The sequence below is a fragment of the Kogia breviceps genome, chromosome 1 (assembly GCF_026419965.1).
Source record: "Kogia breviceps isolate mKogBre1 chromosome 1, mKogBre1 haplotype 1, whole genome shotgun sequence".
NCBI classification, from domain to species: domain Eukaryota; kingdom Metazoa; phylum Chordata; class Mammalia; order Artiodactyla; family Physeteridae; genus Kogia; species Kogia breviceps.
This window is the reverse complement of record NC_081310.1, coordinates 148,844,017-148,871,826: the sequence shown is the minus strand read 5'-3', so window position 1 is coordinate 148,871,826 and position 27,810 is coordinate 148,844,017. Positions and strand designations below refer to the sequence as shown.

Genomic DNA, 27,810 nt, shown 5'->3' with positions numbered 1-27,810 from the left:
TATTAAATGAGATCGGAAAAGTTAGGAGCCAAGTATAGCACCTGGCACAGAGCAGACGGTCAGTAAATGTCAAGACCATCCAGAAGCACTGAAGCAAAATATTTACAATTAGTATCCCTCTGCTGATAAAAATATTGATATGTGGAAGAGTAACTAAAAATGGAATAGAAAGAAAAAAATATATAAATGAAAGATAAAAATTTGAGAAGAGTTGGTTTTCTAAAGTCCCCCAACCACCCACTGCATACATTAACCACACATTCATCCCAAGTACAATGTACACTAAGGTCACCTGAACTCTTACACAGCACACTTGAAAACAAATTCCCTCAATAAAGATACAATACTTGGAAGCTTTCTATGCAATTCTGACAATTTAGATACAAAGATGTTTCAGAAGGATTTTGGGGTAGCGCCCATATACATTTGATTGAAATGTATTCAATCAAATTTTGATTAAAACCTTCAAAAAGCCAATGGAACAATATAATAATAGCAAATTCTGATATAATCAAGAAATGAAGACCCCACTACCTGGAAAATAAAAAAGGCATTTGAGAAAATTAACAATTTGTGATTTTTTTTCCAAAAATGCCATAAATGTACATATTTATTTTTTAAAACCAAAAATATTAGAATATTGTTATTCTGGGTGTATTCCTCTCAGAGTGTTCCAATTTAAAACCCTATTCTAAATCTTCAATATTATGATCTTTTAAATATTTGAAGACTGTTATCAAAACTTGTTTCCCTTAAATTTTCTAATTCTCAATCATCTTCATATGATAGGAATTACTATGCTGGTTTCATTTCATTAGTTTTTCTTTTTTTTTTTTTTTTTTTTTTTTTTTTTTTTTTTTGCGGTATGCGGGCCTCTCACTGTTGTGGCCTCTCCCGCTGCGGAGCACAGGCTCCGGACACGCAGGCCTAGCGGCCATGGCTCACGGGCTTAGTTGCTCCGCGGCATGTGGGATCTTCCCGGACCAGGGCACGAACCCGTGTCCCCTGCATCGGCAGGCGGATTCTCAACCACTGCGCCACCAGGGAAGCCCCATTTCATTAGTTTTTCAATGCCACCTTTTAAAGTGTGGTATCCCAGAAATAAACACAATATTGCTGATGTGATCTGATCAGTGGGCTCACTGCCTCCCTGGATGTCAAATTTTATTAATGCAGCTTAAAACTGAACTAGTTACTGAGCAGCCATTTTCAACTTTTTGTTTACTTTCTCATACTGACCTTCAGTTCAAGGAAAAAAAATTATTGAGTGCTTATAATGTGTTAGCCATTGTTCATCCTCAGGAATAGGAAAATAAAAATAAATAAGACTTACCTCCCCAAGAGAATAAAAAATGTATTCAAATAATTACAATACAAAGGGTTATATGCTATAATAAAAAGTGTATTGAGAAAGGAAAGATAAATCTTGTTAAAGCCAGGTCACAAAAGAGGTGACACACAGGCAGGATTCTACAACTTAAAAGAATGGCTAAGTGGATGTGGGAGGGAAGGAAAGGAAAAAAAGATAAAAAGTCATTAAACAGAATGTATGTGAGGGAAACCATTCATCCATTCACGTATTTATTGAACGCCTACTATGTGTCAGCAAACTGTTCTAGACATTGGTGATAAATCAGTGAACAAAACAGAGTGGTCAGGGCAGGTGTCACAAAAAGGCGACATCTGAGCAAAGAGGTGAAGGAGGTGTGAGAGTTATTCATGTGGATCTTCTGGGAGAAGTGCATTCCAGGCAGAGGAAAGAGCCAGTGCAAAGGTCCTAGGACAGGAGCCTACCTCAAGTGTTTGAAGAATAGGAAGGTGGCCAGAGTGGCTGAAGCAGAGTGTGCAAGAGGGAGAAGATCAGCGGAGATAAGATCAGAGAGGAGTTACTGGAATTGAAAATGAATGTGTGTGTAGTGGCGTGGGGGAGGGAACAGTGATTAAATTTATTTTCAACTTACAAAGAGTTCTCTAGTGTAAAACCATTGACTCTATCACGTTCATGAAAGACTAATCATATAGCTGTACCTTGAAAAAAACATCACTTCATCTTACTTCTTCAGAGTTTTGGACCACAGGATGATACCCATTTTTCCTTTGAATTAAAAACAGTACACTTTCCTACAATCTAGCCTGTATTTTTCTAGCATTACCTTCCTTTAACGTCATGAATTCTTTCTGAACTTCCCATCATTCCCACACTCCAATTTATTCTTCCTTAGCAGTTCTACTTACTGGGTCCACCATCTTGTATTTGATGAAACTATGTCCCAGACAAGGAAATCCAGCTACTCATCTATCCATGTCTCTAGTGGGTGAAATTGCTTACGACAAATTATCTTAAGTCTTTTCTAGTTTTGTTATCTTTATTTAGCAGGAAACATTCAGTTGGGCTAGTTGTATATTTCCACAATGACATCACTTCTAAATAGCTCTCCATTATGCTTCTGACTCCATATTGGATCTTTTACTTTAACCTTTGCTTTTTGTTGCTTTTGTTATCATAATCATACATAATGGCCTGCCTCAAGGAACCCTGACCCTCTGCATGAATGTGAAACTAAAGTGTCTCTGTTCAGTTCACAGGGAGACAATCTGACCTTGCCCACTTGAATGGCTGCAGAAAATAAGAAATTAACACATGCCCTCCCTGATGCTGGCCAAGCCAGGAGATACTTTACAAAACTAATGGCCTTTTCACTTTACTTCATCACCTCCTCCCCCTCTCTCTTCTATAAAAGAAAAACTGGCATCCAGACCCTGATAAGATGGTTTTGGGGGACATAGGTCCACCATCTTCTCGGTCTGCCGGCTTTCCAAATAGAGTCGCTATTCCTTGCCTCAACACCTCGTCTCCCAACTTACTGGCCTGTTGTGTGGCGAGCAGAGTGAGCTTGGACTTGGTAACACCTCCTTCAAGTTAACTGATTGCCAGGTAGGCATACCAGTATTTCACACAGTGGTAATCTCCTTCTCTTCTATTAGATTTATTCCTCTTAAAGAACATATACTTTTATCAGTTTATTTAATCACAGATCTCAACCTGGGAACATAACACCTCTCAGATTTCACAGCTAAATTGGGTTAAGATTTCAAGTAACAGTAATGATAATAATGATGACAATGATATAACAACAACAATAAAAATAATAATCTCCAACATTTTTAAAGTACTTACTATGTGCTAGACACTGGTTATCCACTTTACATGCGTTATGTCAATTCTTATCACGACTACATTTTTTTTTACCCTCTTTTTATAGATGAGGAAAAGTAACTTAACTTGCCCAAGGTCACACTGCTAGTCAGTGGCAGAGCTGAGAATTAAATCCCAATATATCTGACATCTGAGTCCAAGCTCTTAATTACCAAGCTCTTAATTAAGCTATTTAATCCCCATATTCTATATACTGGTATACAAACACTAGAACATAAGTATGATCTCTGAACCATCTTTCGCTTCTCTGATGCTTTCCTTGAGAACTTTTGAGAATTTCCTTGAGTAACTGTTTGAGAATTATTGGGTATCTCCCTCCCTATGTTTTGTCTTCCTTTATATTACAACACTGTCCTCTACTGTAATTGTTACTGCATGTTTGCATCTCCTTCCTGTAAACTTCAGTATGAAAATTAGGTTGGTGGTTTACCTACCAGATATATTCTTCTGATATATCCTACTGCATTTCTTATCAGAAGTTCAATTTTAACCATTATATGTTCCAGTCCAGAAAAAAACAAATCATGTCCAGTATCATCTACAAAGTAAATGTTTGCTGTCTTTATCTTTTTCTCATCAAAAGTAACATAAAAGGCAAGCCTAACCAGTGGTACAGCATCATCAGGTGCTCAGTTATGGGTCTATACCAATTATTAGGGAGTCACCAATTATCAGAAAGTACCTCCTCACAGAGAAGTTCTTCTCACTTTCTCTAATTTCCTGAACTTTCTTCATATCTAACTTCACCTCTTCATCTTTCCTGAGGTAAACACTCATGGATGTTTTATACCTACACTGGTCTAGTTTCTTCTTTAGAGTGTTACATTTTTCCACTCAACTACTTGTTTTAAAAGTACTTGTTTTGACTATGCTCTTGGAATTTTTTTTTCATGCCCTTCTTTCAGCCCCCTACTCCCCAATCACCTATTAAAATTTGCTGTTTCTCATTCTGCTCTTTTACCGGCTTGGATGAGTTAATTTATCTCACACAGCTTTAGCGTGGATTAAGGCTTATAAAAATTCAACAGAAGCCACTGCACCAGAACTATGGCTAGTATTTCTCAGCATATAAAAACCAAAATATTGGATGGACATGAATATCAACATACTCATGTCCATCCAATACAATAAGAGTTATGATACAGTTATTTTGCATGCTTCAATATCATAAATTAGGGTACCCCACTTTTCTTTAGTGACTTAGTAGAGAGAATTCAGTTTAAAAAAGCTAAGCCCACCTCTCAAGCCTTTCTGTAGACTATAATATATGCCTATTAGAGTGGGGATATTTCCCCTAGGATGGTGAAATATGTTGTAATCTTTTAAGGAAAAAAAATGGAGACAGTATTATGTTACTATGTTATCAATGGCTGGGGAATGACTATTCTGAAAAATATAAACTTGCATTAATCTACTTCTGAATACAAATTGTTCACTATTTGATAAATGGATAAATGTATCTTTTAAAATAAAATATATAGACACAAAATATGAAATGGCTGTAAGTTTCCATACAGAAATTCAATATTTCTCTTTTTTCTAAAAATAATTTTAAAATGCAATCATAAGAGAGAAATTATTAAACACACTTTATTTCCTATTATTTTAAGAAAAATAAATGGGCTTGGGAAAAGAGAAAATAAAGGTAAATACTAAACAGTCATTAAGATACTGGAATTGGCAGAGCAGATAACAGTCACCATGATTTAAGAAGGGTTCATGATTTGTTATTTTGGATGGTAAATACTTTACCAAATTGCAAAATATCAAGTTTTAGAGTTATCTTTTACACACACACACACACACAAACCCACACATACAGCCCTAAAAAGCTTTGCCAACTCAAATAATTTGTACCAAATCAAGGAGCACGGTAAAAAATGAAATAAAATGCTAATATATAAGCCCAGATAGCATTCCTCTAAGTCAGGGAGGGAGTATCAATTCAAAAAGCCTTTCTATAGTGTATCAGTTATCCTTATTGGGTCTCAATCCAGTGAGAGTTCTTTGAGAATACTAGGAAATTAGCTAGGAAACATAGCTTTTAGAAAAAATGAAATTACTGAAGTTTTCCCAGAGTCAAAAAGAAAAATATTCACAAGATAGGAACTTACCACAATAGACAATAGTAAAAGTAGGGAGTAGGGTCAGCAACCAGGGGCAAGAGAGAAGAGAAAACAGAAGCATTTTAATTAGGGAAATTTCAAAACAAATAAGCAGCAAATGGTAGCAAACATATTTTTAAAATGCAAGCATCCATTTAAGTTTTACAAGGGAAAAGCAAAAAACAAACGTGCAACAATTTTAGAAGCTACAAAGCTAAAGGTCCAGTGAAAGGTAGTGACAAGAATATAAACAAGAAAATAAAGTCTGTGCGACTTTTACCATGCAATAAACATGATGACAGAATATTAATATCATAACCAGTGAAAATTATACCTTTCAGGGGTCGATTTAGCATCAAGCAGACTAGTAATAAACTGCTCAGAGGTTTCAATGTATCTTCTTTTATCTACTTTTCATCTACTTCCATTTCATGTTAGGAAATCCATAAGGAACTTTATCACTCATAGATAACCATGTAAAGTCTCTTTATATAAGTCTTAATTGAGCCACAGAAATGAGAGGTTCTATACTAGGTATTAATAAGGTCACACACATTTAATCTGGAGAACTAAGGTAGATGTAACAGTACTGGCTTCATCTGAAGAAAAACAAAAGGGCAACTAATTCAGAAATGGAAGAGAATGCAATAGTAACATTTATTCTAAAGGTTTCTAGTTGGATCTCAAAACAAGGATTGAAATGCAAAACCAAACAGAGAAAGCCTAAGCTGTTTAATCAACATAAACCTGACTACAAAGTAAGAGGCAAAGCAGAAACTTTACAAATATACTAAGCTTTAAATAAACGTGGTTTATTAATACCTTGTTTTATACCTCATCAAAATAAATTATTTTGTAGAATTTTAAATTTTATAGAATTCTTTCCTTTACAGAAGGATTTAAAACAAAGGCAATCAATTCTTCCTGGCACTTTTCAGGTAAGATTTGACTTATATATAACTTCATGAGCCTAACGACTCCATAAAGGGAAGTACACATAGTCTTCATCGAACACTAATTATCAAACATTGTCAGAATATGAGGTCAAATTAAATTTCCAGTTATCTCAATCTCTTTATCCTTCCCTCCAACAAAATTCAAATGACAAAAGTGAATTTCCTTCCTCAGTAGCGCTTATACTCAAGGTGAAGTGACTCAAGATCAAATTAACACATTCTTTCATCAATTCTAAGATGCACATTTCTGGCCCATATTTTAGTATCTCTGTAGTTGGCATTCATCTTTCAACTGATAGGATGTTGTAGTTTAATACACAGGGTATTTTTTTTCTTTCTTTCTTTCTTTTTTTTTTTTTTTTCTTTTTAACGGTACACGGGCCTCTCACTGTTATGGCCTCTCCCATTGCGGAGCGCAGGCTCAGCGGCCATGGCTCCCGGGCCCAGCCGGTCGGCAGCATGTGGGATCTTCCCAGACCAGGGCACGAACCCGTGTCCCCTGCATCGGCAGGCGGACTCTCAACCACTGCGCCACCAGGGAAGCCCTTTTTCTTTCTTTCTTAAAGGCATAGAAAATAATGGGATGTCTTACAATTGATCGCATCTTAGATCAGATGAAATATTTTTTATTTACACCTCTGAGCAATAACATATAAATCGACCTCTGTAAAATGAGGTGAAACAATATGGTTAAAAAAAGAAATTTGTGTGTAAATGTTGATGAAAGAAAATGCTTCAAAGGATAAAAACAAACTAAGTGATGACAAAGTGGCTCATTTACCAAAGAATCTCATTAGTGTAACATATGGATTTCCATGCACTGCCTACAACCTCTTAATAATAAATTTCTTAACATAACTTACAGTATTTTAACAAAATTTCTTTGGTTAATGAATTCAATTGACAGCAGACAGCAACAGAATGCCCACAGCTAGCACATGTGGGCAAAGCATTGGCATAAGAAATCTGATCAAATCAATCTATTAGTGTCTTTAACTAACTAAAACATTACCTACCTCCCAGCCAGTACTCTGTATAATAAAAAGTAAAAAAAGGGCAAGTCATAAAAAAAAAAAAACTGTTTAAAAAGAACAAAAAAAAGCCAAAGGAAGTTCAGTAGTGTAAGGCACCATATACCATAAATTCTTCTTCGTATAGAAAACACCAGGGTACTTTAAACACCATATTCCTTCACTTAAGACCTCTGATAATTTTATAAATTCCTTGTTCAAAACGTAGAAGCTAAAATTTCACCTTTTAAAACTTTAATAAGTGAAAAGTACAAATATGGGGGAAAGAAAGCCAACTACTTGTTTCATTTGTGTCTAAATTAGATCACTAACTAATGTGAGCTGCACTTCACTGAAGTACCACAGGTAAATTGGAAGAGACACTGAAATTTCACTCAAATGTCTTTGATACAAATGGATGAAAGTTTCTTGGAAGCTACTAGCTCTAGATGTTCCAGACCTGATGTGTAATTTGCAATTTATAGCTCTGGAAGCTGGGACGAGATTTCCTTAACAGTATATGTACAACTGATTATAAAAAGACCCAACTGTTGTGATCAAGAATCCTAATGATCTTTTGCAACTTCAACATTTTAGTAAATGATAATAAAATTCTGGCTTAACAGTATAGTGGCCCTATTTAAGACTTAAAATTTTTCATATTTATATCGATTCATCCAGAACAGCTTAGTCCATGGCAAGAAAGAGGAGGTCAAGCTGCTAGACAATAAAGTAGGACTAATACTGAATGAAAAAGTGGAAAACCAGTACTCCATTTCCTTCTTTGATGATGGCAGTAGAAGACAACAGCATGGGTAGCACAGGGAACGGAAGAGAAAAGTGGAGAAAGAGGAGCCTCAACAGGATACTTCAGAGTATTTCAATGGAGCCAGTGACTTAGCTTCAGGGGAATCAACTGCTGGTAGTCTACCTCATTTCTAAACCAAGTTTACTTTAATTTTAATTTTAGTGATAATATGTGGATTCCATGAACTATAAACAAGTACTGAAGTCATACTATTATAACTGAATAAACATGACTACCATTTATTCATTATTTTCACTAAACATTATTTTCATATTAGAGATATGTCAAAGGATGATTGAATAAAAATATATGGGGAAAACAGTTAAAAGTTCAGTTGAAATCATTAAAAATATTAGGAGTTTATTAAACTTTCACATCATTTAATAAAAAGTTAAACATAAAAACATTTATGGCAGCAAATGACTAGGAATCAATTTAAAAATCAGATTCATAACTATAACCCACACCGTGAAACAGAAAATAATTCACAATTTAAAAAAATTTAGCGACTAGTAATAATTCAAAAAAAGTGAAGGAAAAAAAGAGAAGCTATGTGGAAAGGTTATGATGATCCTAATCTACTTTAGGTAAATTCAGTTTTGTTAATGAGTCTTGCTTTTGGCCATGAACCATCATTTTGACACTGTTCATTTGTAACCTGATTAAAATGGTCATTTCATGAGATCTAGTTTGACATTAGTACAAAACAACACTAATGCTTGTAGACAATTTCCTCCATTTATACTGAAGCTAGAAAGTACAATCATTACCTGATGAACAATTTTGCTGAATGCTTCTTGAAGTTTACCATGAATCGTGGATAGTTTCTTTGCATCCCGATTAGCTTCATGAATAGGAATAAGTATTTTGTAAACCTCGTTAACTGCTTCATACATGCCAGCCTATAAGAATAATAAGATATTGCTTTCTTTTACATCAATAAGAAAGTGAATTACAATTTATGAACTCACAATATTTCTACTAAGACAATACTACTGTTTTCCAATAGGACATAAAAACAAACACTACTAATTTTTAATTTGATTAAGGCCTAATAAAATAATTTTGCACAATGTAATATTATCTCTTCTAGATAGATGAATGGATATGTATGCATGTGTGTTTGTGTCTGTGCATTTAAAATACACACACATAGTATATGCATATTTATATTTCTATATAATTTGAATTGGACATTTTGCTTTTATCTACCCAGTAATTACTTAACTAAAATAAATGTGTGTATGTGTGTGTCCTCATATACGCACATAAACTCCTGCAGAAACTAATTCTGAGCAGAGGAATAAAAGAAACCCAATTATTACACTGGTCACAGATACGCAAATATCAGATAACCCGTGGCCTCTTAGGACCCTAAAATTATTAACTTTTCCAAAATATTAAATTGGCACAGGAAATCTTATTGGAACTCTCCTATGGAAAAATCACTGATTTTTAACAAAACATAAGAAGGTTCTGAACCACCAGATTTTATTCAAGTAGGGGCTAGTTGGTCAGTAGGTGGCCAAGGGTTGCTCTGGTTATAATCAGAGTAAGGGACAAAATGTGTTTACAATGCTGCCCACTCTCTTGTCTTTAGTAATGAATTGATGGCTGTAGTGAGGAAAGGAGAGATATTTTCCAAGAGCCACTGAGTTCCCACTGCCTCACACATCAGCAAACATTATTTTCCCAAGGAAAACATATGGTCCTCATATTTTCTAGTCAGTTCACAGGAGTATATTTAAGTAACATGTAGCTGTAATAGTAAAATATATTTAGTGTAACTAAAATGCCCAGTAATTATTTTACTTAATATTAAATAGATTAATTGAAAAAGAATGAAATTCACAATTATATGCTCTTGCAAAATAGAGGCTTCTGTAATATAGGCCACTGTACCCCAATCTAAATTCACTGCTGCAAATTATTAAAATTAAACACATATACACAGAGAATGTATATTTATTAAAATATTCCATTAATACCAAAAAACTTTTTTTCCCTGCTAGTTCAGAGCACTTAAATTGAAACTCAAGGAACAGAGATCCGGGGTAGGAATCAGGACAATCAAGATCTTCAAAAACAAGAAATTTGGGCTTCCCTGGTGGCGCAGTGGTTGAGAGTCCGCCTGCCGATGCAGGGGACACGGGTTCATGCCCTGGTCCGGGAAGATCCCACATGCCGCGGAGCGGCTGGGCCCGTGAGCCATGGCCGCTGAGTCTGCGCGTCCAGAGCCTGTGCTCCACAATGGGAGAGGCCACAGCAGTGAGGGGTCCGTGTACCGCAAAAACAAAAACAAAAACAAAAAACAAAAAACAAGAAATTTTAAAGTGGACCAATGCCTAATGTCCTTTGAGTCTCAGAATCATTATTAAATGAATTGCTTCTTGAGTCTCAGAATCATTATTAAATGAATTGCTTCTAAGTGCCAATAATGATGAGAGGATGATAATAGCAAACACATTAAAACTTACTTGGAGCCAGGCACTATGATAAGACTTTACATAGGTTAACTCATTTAACCCTGACAACATTCCTTGAAGTAGGTACTATTATTAGATGCATTTAATGGTTAAGAAAAGTGAGGCACTGGTAGGTTGAGTAACTTGTGCCTGAAGTGATTTAACTACTAAGGTAGCAGAGCCAGGATCTGAATTCTGACTGTATGCCTTCTAAATCTATACCCATAACCAATATATTTCTGGGGAGGGTTAAGGCCAGGAGAAGCAATAACCAATTCCTAATAATAGTACAATGGGAAAGGTGGGAAACACTGTATATTACATCAAGCTTCCCTTTTACCTTAACATGAATCTCACTGTCTCCCAAACCTTGGTGCTGGGATACTAAACACTCAGCAGAAAACTCACAGAAAGTAGGTGACCCTATATCACCATGGTTCAAGAAAGTAAGCAGGGATTTGGCTGGCTGTTTTTTCCTTCTCCAACAAACATTCCATCTCAGATCCACATGACTGCTTTAGTTCTTCACATACAGATGGGGAGGCACAAGGATTAGAGTTACAGCATGGTAGGGTAGATCAGACAAGGGATCTAGGATGTAGTTCGTAAAGTTCCTGATAACACTTCAATATCTACCTAATAGAACTCACTATGCAACCAATGGGATGAGTGGCCATGATTTTCCTGAGTACCACAGGCTTTCTGTTTTGCTGGGTTTTCTTAAATTTTAAAGTTTTAGAAAATGTTTGGTGGTGAAGTTTTGTAAAGCAAAAAAAAAATAAAAATCTCTTATAGACTAAGTGTTGGTTCACAAACAAGCAGATGAAAAACACTGGAGGAAGTAACAGACTATTAAAATAAAAAGGAATAAACAATGATGAATCTAGAAAGAAAATATGTTACTAGATGGTTCTTAAGGTACTTAGAGAAAACTATCATAAAGGAAAAGCAGGGTCGTAGGCAGAAAGCATAAATATACATGTCACTAATAATTAAGAAGTATGTAATTGTGGGAAGAAATGAATAAGAGTCATCTACCATAGAGAAAGAAGCAGCTGCTTGTTCCAGTAATCCCACAAGTCCTGACTCAGTAAAGTACTTTCCAGAGCAGATACCTTCTTCATCTGGAGATACCACATCATCTGAGACTGCAGATTCTTCTAAAACATTAGATGAAATATTCTAGGAGGAAAAAAATGTTTAAGGCTTGTGAAATGGAATTAATTTCTTAACATGAAAGATGTATATGAAGAAGTACTTGACAATGAAATATAGCTACCAGCTTAAGTTTTAAAAAAAAGGGTAGTCAATGCAAAGATAAAAGACAAATCTCCAAAAACTTTTTGTACTGTGAAGATGACAATAAAGTGTAACACCACCGCTAGACAACTTTTCCATCAATAAAAAGTTGCAAGAAAGAAAATTAAGAAAAATCATGGGCTAAGGAAAATCATAATATCACATAGAACACCTACGGAGACTTAAAACAATCTTTATTTTTAATTTAATTGATCTTGCTAAAAACTCTCTTTCAGGGAAAATAAGGTACAAAAATGGTCCCTTGGCTTGCCTAACATACATCAAGTTAATGAGAAAACTCAGGTATATTAAAAGCCCTCTTACCCAATGAGACTTGGGATCAGCCATTATTTCTAAAAAAGAAATGATACCTACATACCTTAAATATTTGATTTGAACCTAAATATTCATAGTAGATATATACTCATTTGTCAATTTCCTGAAGTAGATCTACGGCCTTTTCTTTGTGTATGGGTCTCGAGATCAGAGTTCCATGTAATCTCTCTTGACTAAATACCCACAAATGCAACCTTTATTTAAGATTTCCAGTTTTGGTTTCTTTAGAGTAAAAACTTGAACTTAAAAGATTATCAAATTATCCTAGACTTCTCAGAGCTTTCCCCCCATTCTTTCTTTATTTGTCTGATGTCTTTGCAAAACATTCAACTTGGTGTTCAGAGAAACAATAACTCACTTTCTTTTTGCATTTAGATTTATCAGAGAACATAATATTTAATTAAATTTTGTAACTTTCCAAACCTGGCCTTAACAGGTTTTAAGAAAAGCAAAGCATAACTAACTCTTGGTAAGCAAAGAATTCAACTAGTGGGTAAGGGGGATGTAACCACACTAGAACATAAACTATCATCTCTGAGTCATATATGTATTAGCATATTTATACAGGGAATGAAGAATGTTGGTTTACCTGGTATTTTAATTAAAAGCCAATTAAGAGTTTCCACTGAATTCTGATTCTCAATATTTTGAACATATTTCACAGATGCTACAAAGTCCACAGCAGTATAGCCAAAGAGAATAAATACACACAGCACTGATAGTGCAGATGTAAGAAAATGTGGAAGAGAATCAACAAGAAATACACTTTAAAAATGTATTAATGGGCTTCCCTGGTGGCGCAGTGGTTGAGAATCCGCCTGCAGATGCAGGAGACACGGGTTCGTGCCCTGGTCCGGGAAGATCCCACATGCCGTGGAGCGGCTGAGCCCGTGAGCCATGGCCGCTAGGCCTGCGCATCCGGAGCCTGTGCTCCGCAATGGGAGAGGCCACAACAGTGAGAGGCCCGCATACCGTAAAAAAAAAAAAAAAAAAAAAAAAAAAAAAAAAAAGTATTAATGAAAGTGACAGTGAAATGTTAATTCATCTACTGAAGTATCACCTTCAGTCTTTATGCTTTCCTTACAAGCTGAATGAATCTAAACACCAGTGAGAAAAGTTAAATCCAAAAAAGGACATACCTTGATTTAATGTAAACCTGGCAGATTCCTACCTGAAATGTTACACATCCCACAGGAAGATATTTCCGGTCCTCCAGCATGCTCAGATATTCAGCAACAAGTGCTGCTGAGTGAACAAGGCACTGGGCAGCTTCAGCATGATTGCTGCGTTCCGAGTGTTTGCCAGCCATGTTCTGCAACCAGGTCAGCCGCAGGTCTGGAGAGGTCTGGTACCCCTTGGCAATTCTAGTTGGAATAGAAATTCTTCTCAATTAGCATTTGCTTCCCAAGCTGGAAGGGAGTTCAAATTGCTTGTTCATTGTTTAGGTTTCTGTTATTGAACACAACCTATTAAGACAAGTTTTTGGGTGGCATGAAAATGTCTTTGAGTATGCTTAGAGAAATAACTGTGGGCCAATGGAATGGTAATATCAGTTTTTTGCAGTGGGGAGCTAAAAAAAGGACATTTTATATGAAAATCTGGACACTAAGGAAACAATCAGTAAGGGAAAAACTGTGGGAATTTACATGTTTATTATGGGAATATAAACAAGTTTTGTATTCAAGGAAAAAAATTTATAAAAGATTGTTTCACTGTATATCACCTTTATTTTAAGGAAAATATTTGTTTTTGTTTTATTTGTGCCTTTAAGGAACTCCAAAACTGTAAAAAGAGAAGGTCATATGGCAAAGAAAAAGTCAAGTTTTACTTACATCTTTTAAGATACAACAGGAATTACAAATTTCTCAAAATACCCTATAAATATTATCCTATAGACAAAACCATATTTAAAATCAGCAAAATTAATATTGTAGTAAAATGTTAATACACTGTATTTTCTTCCTAAAGAACTGATTTTTACATTTAAAATATGGATCTTGGGCCTTCCTAGGAAATCTAGGGCCCAGGATGCCAAGGTGTTAAATGTGTCATTATTTTAAATAATCCTCTTGTTTTTGATAATCAATAAAAATACCGAACAATTATTCATAGTTCTTAAAAGAAGAAGTGACACAGGGGATCTGATAAAGTACATTTTGACTTTTCAATTACCATTAGAAAACTACAAATAATTTTTGTATTTTTTTAATCTCACGTTTTCTGTGTATCGTACTAATTTAAGCCCCATTATACAAGGTACAAGTGAATCAAACAAATGTTACCTGTACATTAGATCAATCAACATTTCAGGATCCTCCTGGTGTTCCTTCATTTTAACAGTATCAGAAAGGATCATATGGAGATTGAAAACCAAATCTTGGACCTGTAGCAGAGAATTGTATGAAAAACATCCTTCAACTGTTATTCATTCACAATCATTAAATTCATTTGGAAGATATTTCAGATAAGCATCTAAAGATTTCAAAACAAGTAATATGATTTTGATATGGTTCTAAAGAGTCTGGGTATGCTGGGGTAAGATGCGTGAAGGGTAGTAAACTTTATACAAATTGCTCAGCAGACTGTTTTTTCAGTTCTCTCACCCAGAAACAAGTAGAACTGTAAGTAGAAATAAAATACATATAGGGATATAGGGAATACAGGAAAAGAACACAAAAGGAAATTTTCTCCTATGTTTCAGATTTTCCCAAAAGGTAGTTTGTAGAAACTAGTTTTTGAGGCAAATTACATTAATCAGTGGGAATAGTTTCATCATAAAGCTTTTTGTTTGTCCATACTGCCTAAGTCTAATATTATTTTGGTATAAATTCACAGAATTAAACACCAAAGATACTAACCATTCTGAGAAGGGAGCGTGGCTTATTAAAACAAAGAGATTCAGCCCTATCTATGACACACATGGATGAAAGAAAAATATAGGTTCCTCCAGTTAAAACCAGAGTTTGATCTAACAATTTGGAAAATGCCTAATTACAATTCCTGTTTTAATTAATGCTCTAAAAAGTAGCATTTCTGACCTGATCAGGAAATGTTGTCTCCCTCAGTTCCAAGTCTTCTTCAGCATATGTCAGTATAGTCTTTAGAGAACGTCTTAAGAATTCTTCATTAAAATTCTGAGATGTGCCCACCAAGGAAGACAGTGACATGGTTACCTGCATTTTAACCCTGGCAAAGTTCTGTAACAGAGAAATTGCCAGGTAAACATTTAATACAGGAAGGCTTAAAGTGAAAAAAAGTATTTTTTTTTTTTTACTTCCTAAAAGGAAAAGTTTAGTAAAAAAAAAATACCATTCTATGCAAAATATTTTTGAAAAAGTAATAAAATGTTTATATTGAAACCTTATTTTTAAAAGGACATAAAGCTTAGAATCTTGCTGTAATAATAGCCTACAAAACGGGGTAAAAAATAAAATTGTGTGTTAGACTTGAATTAGAAGTTGTGCCTAGACTTTACATTGATCTATTATGAGGTATATGTTATTAATAATAATACCATTTTTACAGATGGGTTAAAGAACTTGACCAACATCACAAAATTCTTAAGTGTTAGATGCGGTCTTTGCATTCTACCCCCTTTCATTAGGTCCACTGCTATGAAAAAGTAACTTAACTCACATCCTGTATAAAGAAACTTAAAGGTAGAATCTTTGGAGTGATGCCTATAAGAACTTACATTCTTCCTTTTCTAGCGAAAATTCATTTCTGTTGCACCATTCCCCACTGTGAAACCACTCTTAAGAGGTTATCAGTGACAACTTAGTAATCGCCAAATCCAAGATACTTTTTTGTCAATATTCTACTTGACATCTCTGTATATTTATTTATTTATTTATTTATTTATTTATTTATTTTTTTTGCGGTATGCGGGCCTCTCACTGTTGTGGCCTCTCCCGTTGCGGAGCACAGGCTCCGGACGCACAGGCTCTGCGGCCATGGCTCACGGGCTTAGTTGCTCCGCGGCATGTGGGATCTTCCCGGACCAGGGCACAAACCCGTGTCTCCTGCATCAGCAGGCGGATTCTCAACCACTGCGCCACCAGGGAAGCCCGACATCTCTGTATATTTAAATGTATTGATTACTTTTGCCTTGAAAATTGCCTGCCTTATCTTCAGTGGTACCACGTTATCCTGATTTTTCTATTCTTTATCCACTCTTTTTCTGTCTCCTTTATTCCTCAGTTGCCCTTCTTAAATATCAATGTTCCCAAAGATTCTGTCAAGAAACCTTTTCACTTGTCATACTCTAAACAGCCTCATCCATTTCTCTGCCTTGGACCAGTACAGATACATGTCTATGTCTTCAGTTCATATTTCTCTCTTGAGCTCCAAGCTGTTATATTTTACTAGATGGTTCCTTATGAATGTCGCATGGGTACCTCGTTTTAACGCTTCTAAAATACCTTCTTGGGACTTCCCTGCTGGCGCAATGGTTAAGAATCCACCTGCCAATGCAGGGGACACAGGTTCGATCCCTGATACAAGAAGATCCTACATGCTGCGGAGCAACTAAGGCTGTGCGCCACAACTGCTGAGCCCGTGTGCTGCAACTACCGTAGGCTGTGCGCCTAGAGCCCATGCTCTGCAACAAGAGAAGCCACCGCAGTGAGAAGCCCGTGCATTGCAATGAAGAGTAGCCCCCGCTCACCGCAATTAGAGAAAGCCCGTGTGCATCAATGAAGACCCAACACAGCCAAAAGAACTAAGAAACAAACAAAAAAACCCACCTTCTTTTCCTATTGATTAAATAAATGGTGCTACTATTGTTGTAATCAGTCACTCAGGCCAAAAAGCTAGGAGTCATTCCATTGTCATTCTCCCCTCTCATCATTCATACCATAAATCTAATCCACACTATCCTCTAATCTGTTCTAATCTGTTATTTCTCCATTCCCAATACCATTTCTTTAGTTTATGCCCTTACCATTACTGTAAGAACTTCTTAATCAATCTTTTGGCCTTTTTCTCACCCCTTTTTCTCTCTCCCTGATGCTATAAGTAGCATCAGAGAAATTTTTGTAAAATGTAAATCTGAACATGTCAGTCTTCTGAAAATACTCCAATGGCTGTTCACAGCTTTGAGGATAAAATTCGAATACTTGACCAAGTACATATGTCAAACTATATGGTGGGAACTGAGAGTATAGTGAGAAACAGTGTCTGCCCTATGACAGCTTGGTACAGACCTTTCAATTACAATTTTATCTCTTATTACTCTCTCTTTGAGCCATAACAATTAAGAAGTGCTAAAAAAGTTTCCTTCTCTGCCTGTTTTCTACTCTCATCTCAATGCTTTTCTAATTATCTATGTGCCATTTTCTTTACCTACAAAGTTCTACCCACATACTTACCCATCTGATTGGGCAATTCTTCATCCTTAGTTCAAGCATCTCCTCTTTCTGAAAACCCATCTTTGAGAGCATAAGCTGTTCTTTTTTTTCCAATGTCTTTTTTTTTTGAGAGCATAAGCTCTTTTTCTCCGTGCTCACACAGTCCCCTGTGCTTACCTCTCATTATATTAATAGCAAACACTTATTGAGCATTTGCTCAGAGCCAGTTATTGACATAAGTGTTTTACTTAATTTATATAATCCTCACAAAACCATGTGAAGTAAGTACTTACTATTACAATTATTAGCTGAACATTACCTGTTCATCTCCTACCCTAGTAGATGTTAAGCTATTTGAAAATAAGGACTGTCCTTTTATCTATGTTTGCCCAATGCCTACCACAGTACCTAGAACACAATTTAATACTTAGTTCTACTAGTATTTCTTGATTCTATAAACTATATAAAATCACTGCCAGTTATAAACTACCTATTCCTTTTTAGAGGCACTACCTCACACTAAGATGATAAATCACCTATTTTCATCCTATTATATAAAGCTTTCCTAAAATAACAGAAGACTGAATCAAGAAAACTCCAAGTGTAGTCAAATTTTAGGGACTTTATTTCAAAAACTAAACAAGATCCATAAAGTAACTAGATTCTTCTGTTCTGAATTAGGAAAGAGGACTTGGCTTCCAGTAAAAATAGGATAGTGTGAGACAGCAAGTTCCTACTTCTCCTGGATTTCATATAAAAATAAAAGATGAACAGAAAAAAATCCATAAACTCTATTTCAGCAAAATGAGGAGACTGATACATAATCCATATATTAGAAAAATGCATAAGGGTTGCCAAGACAAGCTAAATAGGAAGCAGTTTCAATGGAAGGCAAGGAGGGGATAGTAAAAAGTGAGGAATCCTAGGGTGCAGATTTAAGAAATAATGGGAAAAATACTTCTTTTAAATAAGAAAGTCACTATGAATTGATTAAAGACTATCTGTCTTGGAAACAAAATGACCTAAAAATCTGGAGGGACTGGTTAGAAATAGATTGACCAGAAACTTTAGGAAGTTAGGTAAGATATGTATACAACAGCAAAATCCCATGACAGACACATTCCTGAAGGAATGTCCTATAAATACCTGGGCCAATATAAACTATCTCATTCTATGTAGAGTAACAAAATGGTAAAGAAGATCAGTGAAACACCAGGTAAGAAACACTTAATAGGAAAATATGGTCATGAAACAGATGAAAATTCTAATAAAATATTTTGCCTTAAATTATAAAAAATTTACGAAGCCATTCACTTTAGAAAGGAAAATAAAAAAATGGCAGAAATAAAAGAACTCAAGAAAAGCCATTGTGATAGCTAAGATTTTCTTTCACCCCCCCAAGAACCAATATTCACTAGCTTGGTGGCAATACTGCCTCCACTGAGAATGCATGATTAAAGAAATAGAGGGCTGAAGGTATTATATAATCCTAAAGGTAATCATCAGAACAATACAAACTTTCTTAAATATAATAAAGACTATACCAAAAAAATAAGGTGAACTGACCATAAGTGCAAGATGAAAACAACCAACAAATTTTTTTAAGGAGAGAGGTGGGGAAGCATAACAAAATAATACAACACAACTATAGGACATATCTGATAGAATTACAAGTATGAAAAGGTTTAATTCAACTTAGAGACTGGATTACAAGGCAAAACCCAACTCTATGTTGTTTATGAGAGGCACATTTAAAATAAAGTGATTCAAAAAAGTGAGAACGAAAGGATAGGCAAAGGTAACCGAAGACATGTTCAAATTAAAAAGAAAGCAGAGGTATCTTAATACCATACAAGGCAGAATTCAGGCCAAAAATATAAAAATTTTAAATGAAAACAATTCAGGGTCTTTTTCAATTCTAAAGGGAATAATTCATAGTAAGATATAATAGCTTTGAATAGTAGTTATAAATATACCAAATAGTTATGCATATCAATTTACCAAATAAGACCTAAAGGAGAAAGAGACAGTGTGTAGGCTTTAAATCATCTCCTTCAGTCCACCAAATGGACCAAAAATAAAGAAAAACAGAATAATGTAATTAAAAGGTATATCTGTTTAACTCAATACTCTGAAAATAAACAGCACCCCTTCTTTTTAAATGCTTGCATAACATTTATAAAAACATTATATGATTGGACACACAAACACACACATCCATAGTACCAAAAAGGAGACATAGTATATTAATTGTATGATCACTTTGCAATACAACTAAAAATTATCAGGAATTCCCTGGCGGTCCAGTGGTTAGGACTCCACACTTTCACTGCTGAGGGCCCGGGTTCAATCCCTCGTTGGGGAACTAAGATCCTGCAAGCTGGAGCACAGCCAGAAAAAAAGAAACAACTAAAAATTATCATCAAAACTTTAAAACTTTGGGCTAAAAAGAAAATATAAACTGAAATTACAAATATCTGCAAACCAAGAATACTGAGAATACTACATATCAGAATCAATGAGACACCAAAAACAGTGTACAATGGAATATTTTAGACCTTAATACTTACATGAGTAAGAATAAATGAACTAAACATTTGACTCATAAAGTTAGGAAAAATACAACACAAATCTATTATCAAATAAAAAAACATAAATGAAAACATGGAATTCTTCAAAGACTGGCATATAATCATAAAATATCAAGCCAAGATATTTAACTTTTAATTTTCCTTATGACTTTCATTTCACTTAATGATAATAATTAAAATTTACAATAGCTCAACATTTATATTCTAAATCTGTACTACTACACATTATTTTTAGTATAGGAAGTAAGACTGAAGATTTGGACTTTTATAAGATGTCCACAGAATGAGAAATAGAAAAACAAATATTAGACTCAAAACATAGCAAAAAAATTCCATGCTCCCCCCAAACCCATTTAATAGTTACCTACAGAAGTTATATTTCCTAATGAATCAAAGATACAATCCTGAGATGAAACACTTACATTCCCAATCTCAAAGTTCTGTCTCATAAGTAGGTAAAGGGAGGCACTAGCATGTGACCGTATTGTACCGATGCTACTGCTACAGTGCCGGAGAAGCCGGAGGCATAAATCAGCACACTGCTCTGTCTCCTCTTCAAACAAGAGTTCAGGGAACTGTAAAGAAACAACATCAACACTGAATATATGCAGTAAAAGTTCCAGAGATATGTCAATATAGCCTGATGTGGAGATTTGTTGGTGTAGCCCAGGAATTAAAAGAATGTTAAGGGACAATATTTACTAATGGTTAATAACATGGTCCACAGAGCCAGACAGACTGGGTTCGAGTATGGATTACACTAGTAATATGGCCTTGGACATGTTTTCTCATCCTTAAAATGGGCCTAATAATGTTATCTATGTGGGATTGTATGACTACCTTAGATTAGATAATGTGCATAAAACACTTACTACTATAGTAACTAACACATAATAATTCTGTGAAATGTTTTTATTATCACAAAATAGAATATAAGTTGTTTTCACTGGCTAAGTTTCATCAACAGCTCTGCATTCCATCTTATAAGATGACTAAGATGAAATAGCTACCTTCAAGTATTAAGAATGCACATTTCCAGAGGAAAACAAACATAAGAAATAAATATTTGAAGTACTTGAACAAAAGCACCTTCCTTTCCATTTACCATAGGATAAGCTAATTTCCAAAGACTGAACAACTTATACATTGAATTCTTGATAAATCAAGTCAATAAGGGACAGCCAATATAAGATGAAGAGAAAACACAAAAAGCCCCATATTTAAAATAAGCTATTGGGCTTCTCTGGTGGTGCAGTGGTTGAGAATCCGCCTGCCAATGCAGGGGATATGGGTTCGAGCCCTGGTCCAGGAAGATCCCACATGCTGCAGAGCAACTAAGCCCATGTGCCACAACTACTGAGTCTGTGCACCACAACTACTGAGGCTGCGCACCACAACTACTGAAGCCCACACGCCTAGAGCCCGTGCTCTGCAACAGAAGAAGCCACCACAATGAGAAACCCACACACCGCAACGAAGAGTAGCCCCCCTCGCCATAACTAGAGAAAGCCCGCATGCAGCAGCTAAGACCCAATGCAGCCAAAAGTAAATAAATAAAATAAATAAATTTATTTTTAAAAATAAATAAAATAAAATAAAATAAGCTAGTAATTTCAGGCCCTTCTCCACATCAGAACTACTCTTAGAAATTCCAAAAGGTAAGCAGTAGAAAAAAAGCAAAGAAGAATCATGAGTCTTAGGTTATTACTAAAATTTTAACTATATTTAAAATATGGTCAATGTATGTGTCAAATGATCTTAGACAATGTTAATAAAGAAAGCAAAGTCTGACAAGACAGCAGGTACAAAAATAACCCACCTTTGAAACCAGGGCTCTCTGGGTAGCAAAACAGTGTTGTAAATAAACTGCACTTTGATTACAGGCCATGCTATGTAGTAGCACTTTCAGCACCCCACCAAGGATGCTCTCTTTGGATTCTGTTACAGAAACTGTCTGCAATTTAAAAACAGATAAATAAAATAGAGATGTTAACTGCAATTTGGTTAGAGAGAGAGAATATGTATAAGTAACAAATAAAAATTTTAATAGGAAAAAGATAATGTAAGATCTAGGAAGACCTCAAGGAAAAGAAGCTGAGATGGATTTGGATTTAAAAAAAGAGGTGGAGGAGAATGAATAGGTGAGGAGCAAGGACATATCTTCTAGGATCTACTGATATTTAAATGTAACTATGTGGTTCAATAAATACTTTTTACCCCTAACCCTAACTTATCAAATCTATACTACTTTAAATTCCTCTAATTTGTGTTCTTACCTGGACAACAATCTCTAATGTATCCAAAATGATTAGATTTGCTTCAGTAGCCAGATTTCCATCAATCAGTGCTTCATGTTCAATCTCTGCTCTTGACCTAATACAAAATATTATAAGAAATTATATTGGGCTTCCCTGGTGGCGCAGTGGCTGAGAGTCTGCCTTGCCGGTGCAGGGGACACAGGTACGTGCCCCGGTCCGGGAAGATCCCACATGCCACAGAGCGGCTGGGCCCATGAGCCATGGCCGCTGAGCCTGTGCGTCCCAAGCCTGTGCTCCTCAACGGCAGAGGCCACAACAGTGAGAGGCCCACGTACCGCAAAAAAAAAAAAAAAAAAAAAAAAAATTATATTTCTCTTTTAGAAAAGCCAACAGATCTGCAATTCAAAAAAGACTTAAAGATGCACAGAAATAAAAAACCTTGGAACCCTTTTGCTTTTTCAGGGGAACCATTTTTCAATATTTGCCTGAATGCAAAGTTACAAGAGAATAAGGAAAAAGACAGTATTTTGCATACTTTAAAATGTTTTGTTTTAACCTACATTTTTTCAACCATGCCAATACAGACTTTCTTACCCCATTACAGTGCTACTAAAGGTATAAATATTTAGTTTTCATAGATGCAGCAAACACAGGAAAAATCTTTTATTCTGAATGGTACGGAGACACTAGGTGGTGCTATGTGGGCTTGTATTTAGGGCTGCTTTCATGTAAAGCAACATTCAAAATGTTTAGTATTCATATTACTATTCCAAGGATTTTCAACATATTTATTTAAGATAAAAGATCTTTTAAAAAATAAAGTTTTGTCTAATTTCCCCAAATTTTTGATACAAAAATTTTAATACAGAAAATGATTTAACTCTTCAGTGAGACTCTGGATGGAATCACTCATTAGAAATGAAACAACTTGATGTAATGAAGTGGTTTGCTTGAATACTAATATTTACAAAAGTATTATTTAATGAAAATTAAAAAGTTAATAACTATATATGATTTATGAGTAAAGTCAACATTTGTTTTAGTTGCAATACATATACAGAAACTATTACATCCAAGTAGACAAAAAACACATAAATCAAAGCAAAAATAAAAGGATATATTAAATGCTAACTTTTCAAAGTTCTTAGGTGTTAAAGTCTGAATCTTTATTACTGTCACTAAAGAGAACAGTTCATGAACTTACATTTTACAAATTAAATTTAAGGAGAAAATACAACATAGTTAGAATTAAATTGGACAACAAAACATATAATGTTCAAACTTAAAGTTCCAGCAAGATTTTGTGAAGAAACATGACAAAACAAGATGGGAGAAAAGAATCAGGAAAACACCAAAAAAAAAAGGGCTCCCTTAAAATATAGTAAGATAAGCAAAGAGAACACATTATACAAATGCAGAAATAAAGCAACATACTAATAGCATAGTATCTTGGTGCTTTTTGATTTCTAAAAAACACAACACGTGGAAAAATAATAAAAGAAACGAACATGGACAGAGAGGACAGAAATGCAGAAACTCAAACTTTAAGAATTTTTAACACAGTTATATTCAGTATCTGCATTTTCTGCCAAATTCATACATTGAAAACCTAATGCCCAAGGTAATGGTGTTAGGAGGTGCAGTTTTTGGAAGGTGATTGGATAATTAGGGCAGAGCCCTCGAGAATGGGATTAGTGCTTCTATAAAAGATGCCCCAGGGAGTTTGCTTGCCCTTAAACCATAAGGGGACAGAGCAAGAAGTCTGTAACCCAGAAGAGGGCCTTCACCAGACAAGATATCTGCTGGCCCCATGATCTCGAACTTCCCAGCCTCCAGAACTGTGAGGAATAAATTTCTATTGTTTAAAAGTGACACAGCATGTGGTATTTTGTCAGAGCAGCCTGTAGAGACAGGCAGTTTCTGACAATGCCAAACTCATCTATGTGGTACTGACCCTGCCACTTCTCTCTCTGATGGCTCTCACAGGGACTTGCTCCCTGTGTTTCATGATTTTACTGTTTGAGAGCTAATATTTCTTGAAGTTCAACTGTGAGAATCCTCTAAAGCTTGGGCTGAAGATGGTTCTCAGATAGGGTGGCCAACCATCCAGGTTCACTTTAGGACAGGACTGGGAGGTTCCCTGGGATGTGGGACATTCACTACTAAAATAAGGAGTACGAGGCAAACCCAAATGAGTTGGTCACCATATGCTGAAAGCCGTGGGGGCCAATCAAGTTACTTGAGGGCTAAGTTGTAATTACAAATTATCAGGAAAAAGTGTTAGCCCCATGACACCTGAAATGCCAAGTGTCAAGCCAAGCAACTTTACCTGTGGTTACCTGGTTAGTGAGAAAGGTTTACTTCCAGTTCCCCTTAGGCTGAAGATGCAGTCCTTTAGGCTTGTTTTTGGCGGTAGGGTGGTCAGTTAGTGTACCTTGTTTGCCTCAATGATAGAAACAAGGCTTGTAGTGTTTTGTCCTTCTTTATATTTTAAGCTTTAAGAAGGCAAAGATTAGTTTTCTAATATTTTGTAATCCTTGAAATATTTAGTTCAGTGTGACACCCAAAATATATTTTAAAAAGTTGCCGAATGCATCTTCCAAAGGGGATTGTTGGGGGAAAATACAGTAACATGTGAATATGTAACCTTTTGGTTTACTATACCATATGAAGAATTCTTCCCTCAAATCATTTTTAATCTAAAATTTAAAAATAAAATATAACTATTTTGTCTTCTAAGATTTGAATGCCTAATATATAAAAAATAACACTAAAAGAAGTCATTTTCCTCTGTATTTGAAACTCAACAAACCCATCATCAGTAAGATAAAACAGAAGGTTATATTACTTGTCAAGCTTCTCAGTGTTTTGACGCCAGTGAGTCATATCCTTCCTCCACCTCAGATTTTCTTGACTCCCAAAGGCACTTCCAGATGGGCTTCTCTCTGTCAAACACATTTCAAAACCTTTTTTTAATGTTATTTCAGTCAGACCACATACTTGTATATTTGCAAACATATAAGAAATCCTACATAATGTTATTAATTTTATACATAGCCACCTTATCCTCAGTACAAGTGGAAAAACCAGCCAATGGTGCTTTTTATTAAAAATTTTCACAACAGTTGCAGAAGAAATATATTTGCTAAATGTAATATAAAAAAACCAAACATGCTTTTAAATAAGCAAACTTTCTAATACTGACTTTCCCAAAATCTTAACCATGGTTTAGAAGACCATGCATGATATGATCTTATTTCCTCCCACTCTTTGTTTACACTAGCATTAGTGTGTGTGTGTGTGTGTGTGTGTGTGTGTGTGTCTGTGTGTGTAGTTTCACTACATATGCTACTGATTTAGGATGTGCGCAATGGTGGTTGTTCCTTTTACCTGATTGTTTTTCCCACAAATTTTCACTGGCCAATTATTCATCACCTCTGCAGAAAGGTCTTCCTCAACTCTCTACCACTTCCTTTCCTCTTAATTTACTTTCTTTCTCTCCATAGCACTTATGACCACAAGAATATAAGCTACTCAAGGAGAGATATTATGTCCATTTTGTTCACCCCTTTATGTCAGGTACTGACAAAGTGTTTGGCACATTCTGAGAACTCAATAACTTTTTGTTTAATAAATAAACAAATTAAGAAGGATTCAGGGGCTTTCCTGGTGGCACAGTGGTTAAGAATCTGCCTACCAATACAGGGGACATGGGTTCAAGCCCTGGTCTGGGAAGATCCCACATGCCGTGGAGCAACTAAGTCCGTGCGCCACAACTACTGAGCCTGTGCTCCAGAGCCCGCGAGTCACAACTACTGAAGCCCACGCACCTAGAGCCCGTGCTCCACAACAAGAGAAGTCCCCCAATGAGAAGCCCGCGCACCACAACAAAGAGTAGCCCCCGCTCGCTGCAACTAGAGAGTAGCCCCTGTTCGCCACAAATAGAGAAAGCCCACGCGCAGCAACGAAGACCCAGCGCAGCCATAAATAAATAAATAGACAGATAAATAAATAATTTTTTTAAAAAAAGGATTCATAAAGTAATTATTTCTTTTGGTCCACAGAAGGCAGGACAGGAGGAAGATAATGGCTTTCTCCCAAGCGGTTTCTAGGATGGAAGGCAAAATGAATGGCTCCTTAAGGGGCAGCAGCAATAGAACTGATTCATATCAATCCAGCAGAAATGGAGAAGGCACTGAGAATTGTGGAGAAATACAAACAATAGAATCAAGTCATGACTTCAAGCTTTCAACTAGAAAACTAATGCTCCTTTTTGAAAACCATGAGACTTTAAATTGGCTGGGAAAATGGAAAGAAAATGAAAATAAAAATTCAGAGTTCAAAGAGAAAGTTTTAAAATACTGAGAAACAAATATAATTTGACACACAGTAAAGGACATGTCTGGATACTCCTGCTTTCTCTCCCTTCCGTTCCCTTTCTTTCTCTCTTTACCTCTTTGATTTTGAAACCTCTGTCTTTAAGAAATTTTGTGAAAGAAAGCAAAAAGATATGTCTATATTGAGTTAACAAAATAAGTAATTGTGATCTATTTTCATTTTTATCATTAACTTTTTTCCCATGAAATTGTCTCTCATCTCCTTAGTTAAGAATGTCTATCATTAGATGACCTAGCTTACTAGGTATCCAAATATATAAGAGTTGAAAAGGTTTAATTTTTCAAAGACAAGAACTTCAATTATTTTCTTTAAATTGAGATACAATTGACATATAACATTATATTAGTTTCCGGTGTATAACATAATGATGTGATATATGCACATACTACAAAATGATCATCACAACAAGTCTAGTTAACAACCAGCACCACACATAGCTTCAAATATTTTTCTCTCATGATAAGAACTTTTGGGCTTCCCTGGTGGCGCAGTGGTTAAGAATCCACCTGCCAATGCAGGGGACACGGGTTTGATCCCTGGTCCGGGAAGATCCCACATGCTGCGGAGCAACTAAGCCTGTGCACCACAACTACTGAGCCTGTGCTCTAAAGCCCACGAGCCGCAGCTACTGAGCCCATGTGCCACAGTTACTGAAGCCCGCGCACCTAGAGCCCATGCTCTGCAACGAGAAGCCACCGCAACGAAGAGTAGCCCCTGCTCGCCGCAAATGGAGAAAGCCCGCGCACAGTAAGGAAGACCCAATGCAGCCAAAGATAAATAAATAAATATTTTTTTAAAAAAAAGAACTTTTAAGATGTACTCACTTTGCAACTTTCAAGTATACATTTGTTAACTAGAGTCACGGTGCTGTAAGTTACATCCCCAGTATTTAAGTATTTTATTATGGAGAGTTTGTATCTTTTGATCCCCTATACCCATTTTGTCCATCCCTACCCCCCACCTCTAGCAAACACCTATCTTATCTATGAGTTTGGGGGGTGGGGTGGGTTTTTTTTTTA

At 35.7% G+C, this 27,810-nt stretch overlaps 1 protein-coding gene across 9 annotated transcripts in view; it reads right to left on the bottom strand.

The window, feature by feature from the left end:
- The window catches only part of DOCK7 (dedicator of cytokinesis 7), a 194,636-nt gene that overhangs the window by 14,505 nt on the left and 152,321 nt on the right, over positions 1 to 27,810 (bottom strand). For 5 of the 9 annotated variants that reach the window (XM_067006802.1, XM_059051788.2, XM_067006831.1 and 2 more), the window contains 10 exons: positions 25,242 to 25,338; positions 22,412 to 22,508; positions 21,955 to 22,089; positions 20,558 to 20,710; positions 15,235 to 15,393; positions 14,479 to 14,579; positions 13,368 to 13,560; positions 11,600 to 11,743; positions 8,867 to 8,998; positions 7,295 to 7,309 (listed from right to left, as the gene is read on the bottom strand). In XM_067006802.1, coding sequence (XP_066862903.1) covers positions 7,295 to 7,309; positions 8,867 to 8,998; positions 11,600 to 11,743; positions 13,368 to 13,560; positions 14,479 to 14,579; positions 15,235 to 15,393; positions 20,558 to 20,710; positions 21,955 to 22,089; positions 22,412 to 22,508; positions 25,242 to 25,338 — 1,226 coding nt within the window. The remainder of the gene's footprint in view (positions 1 to 7,294; positions 7,310 to 8,866; positions 8,999 to 11,599; positions 11,744 to 13,367; positions 13,561 to 14,478; positions 14,580 to 15,234; positions 15,394 to 20,557; positions 20,711 to 21,954; positions 22,090 to 22,411; positions 22,509 to 25,241; positions 25,339 to 27,810) is intronic. The other 4 variants (XM_059051798.2, XM_059051848.2, XM_067006811.1 and 1 more) reach the window with 1 other exon arrangement.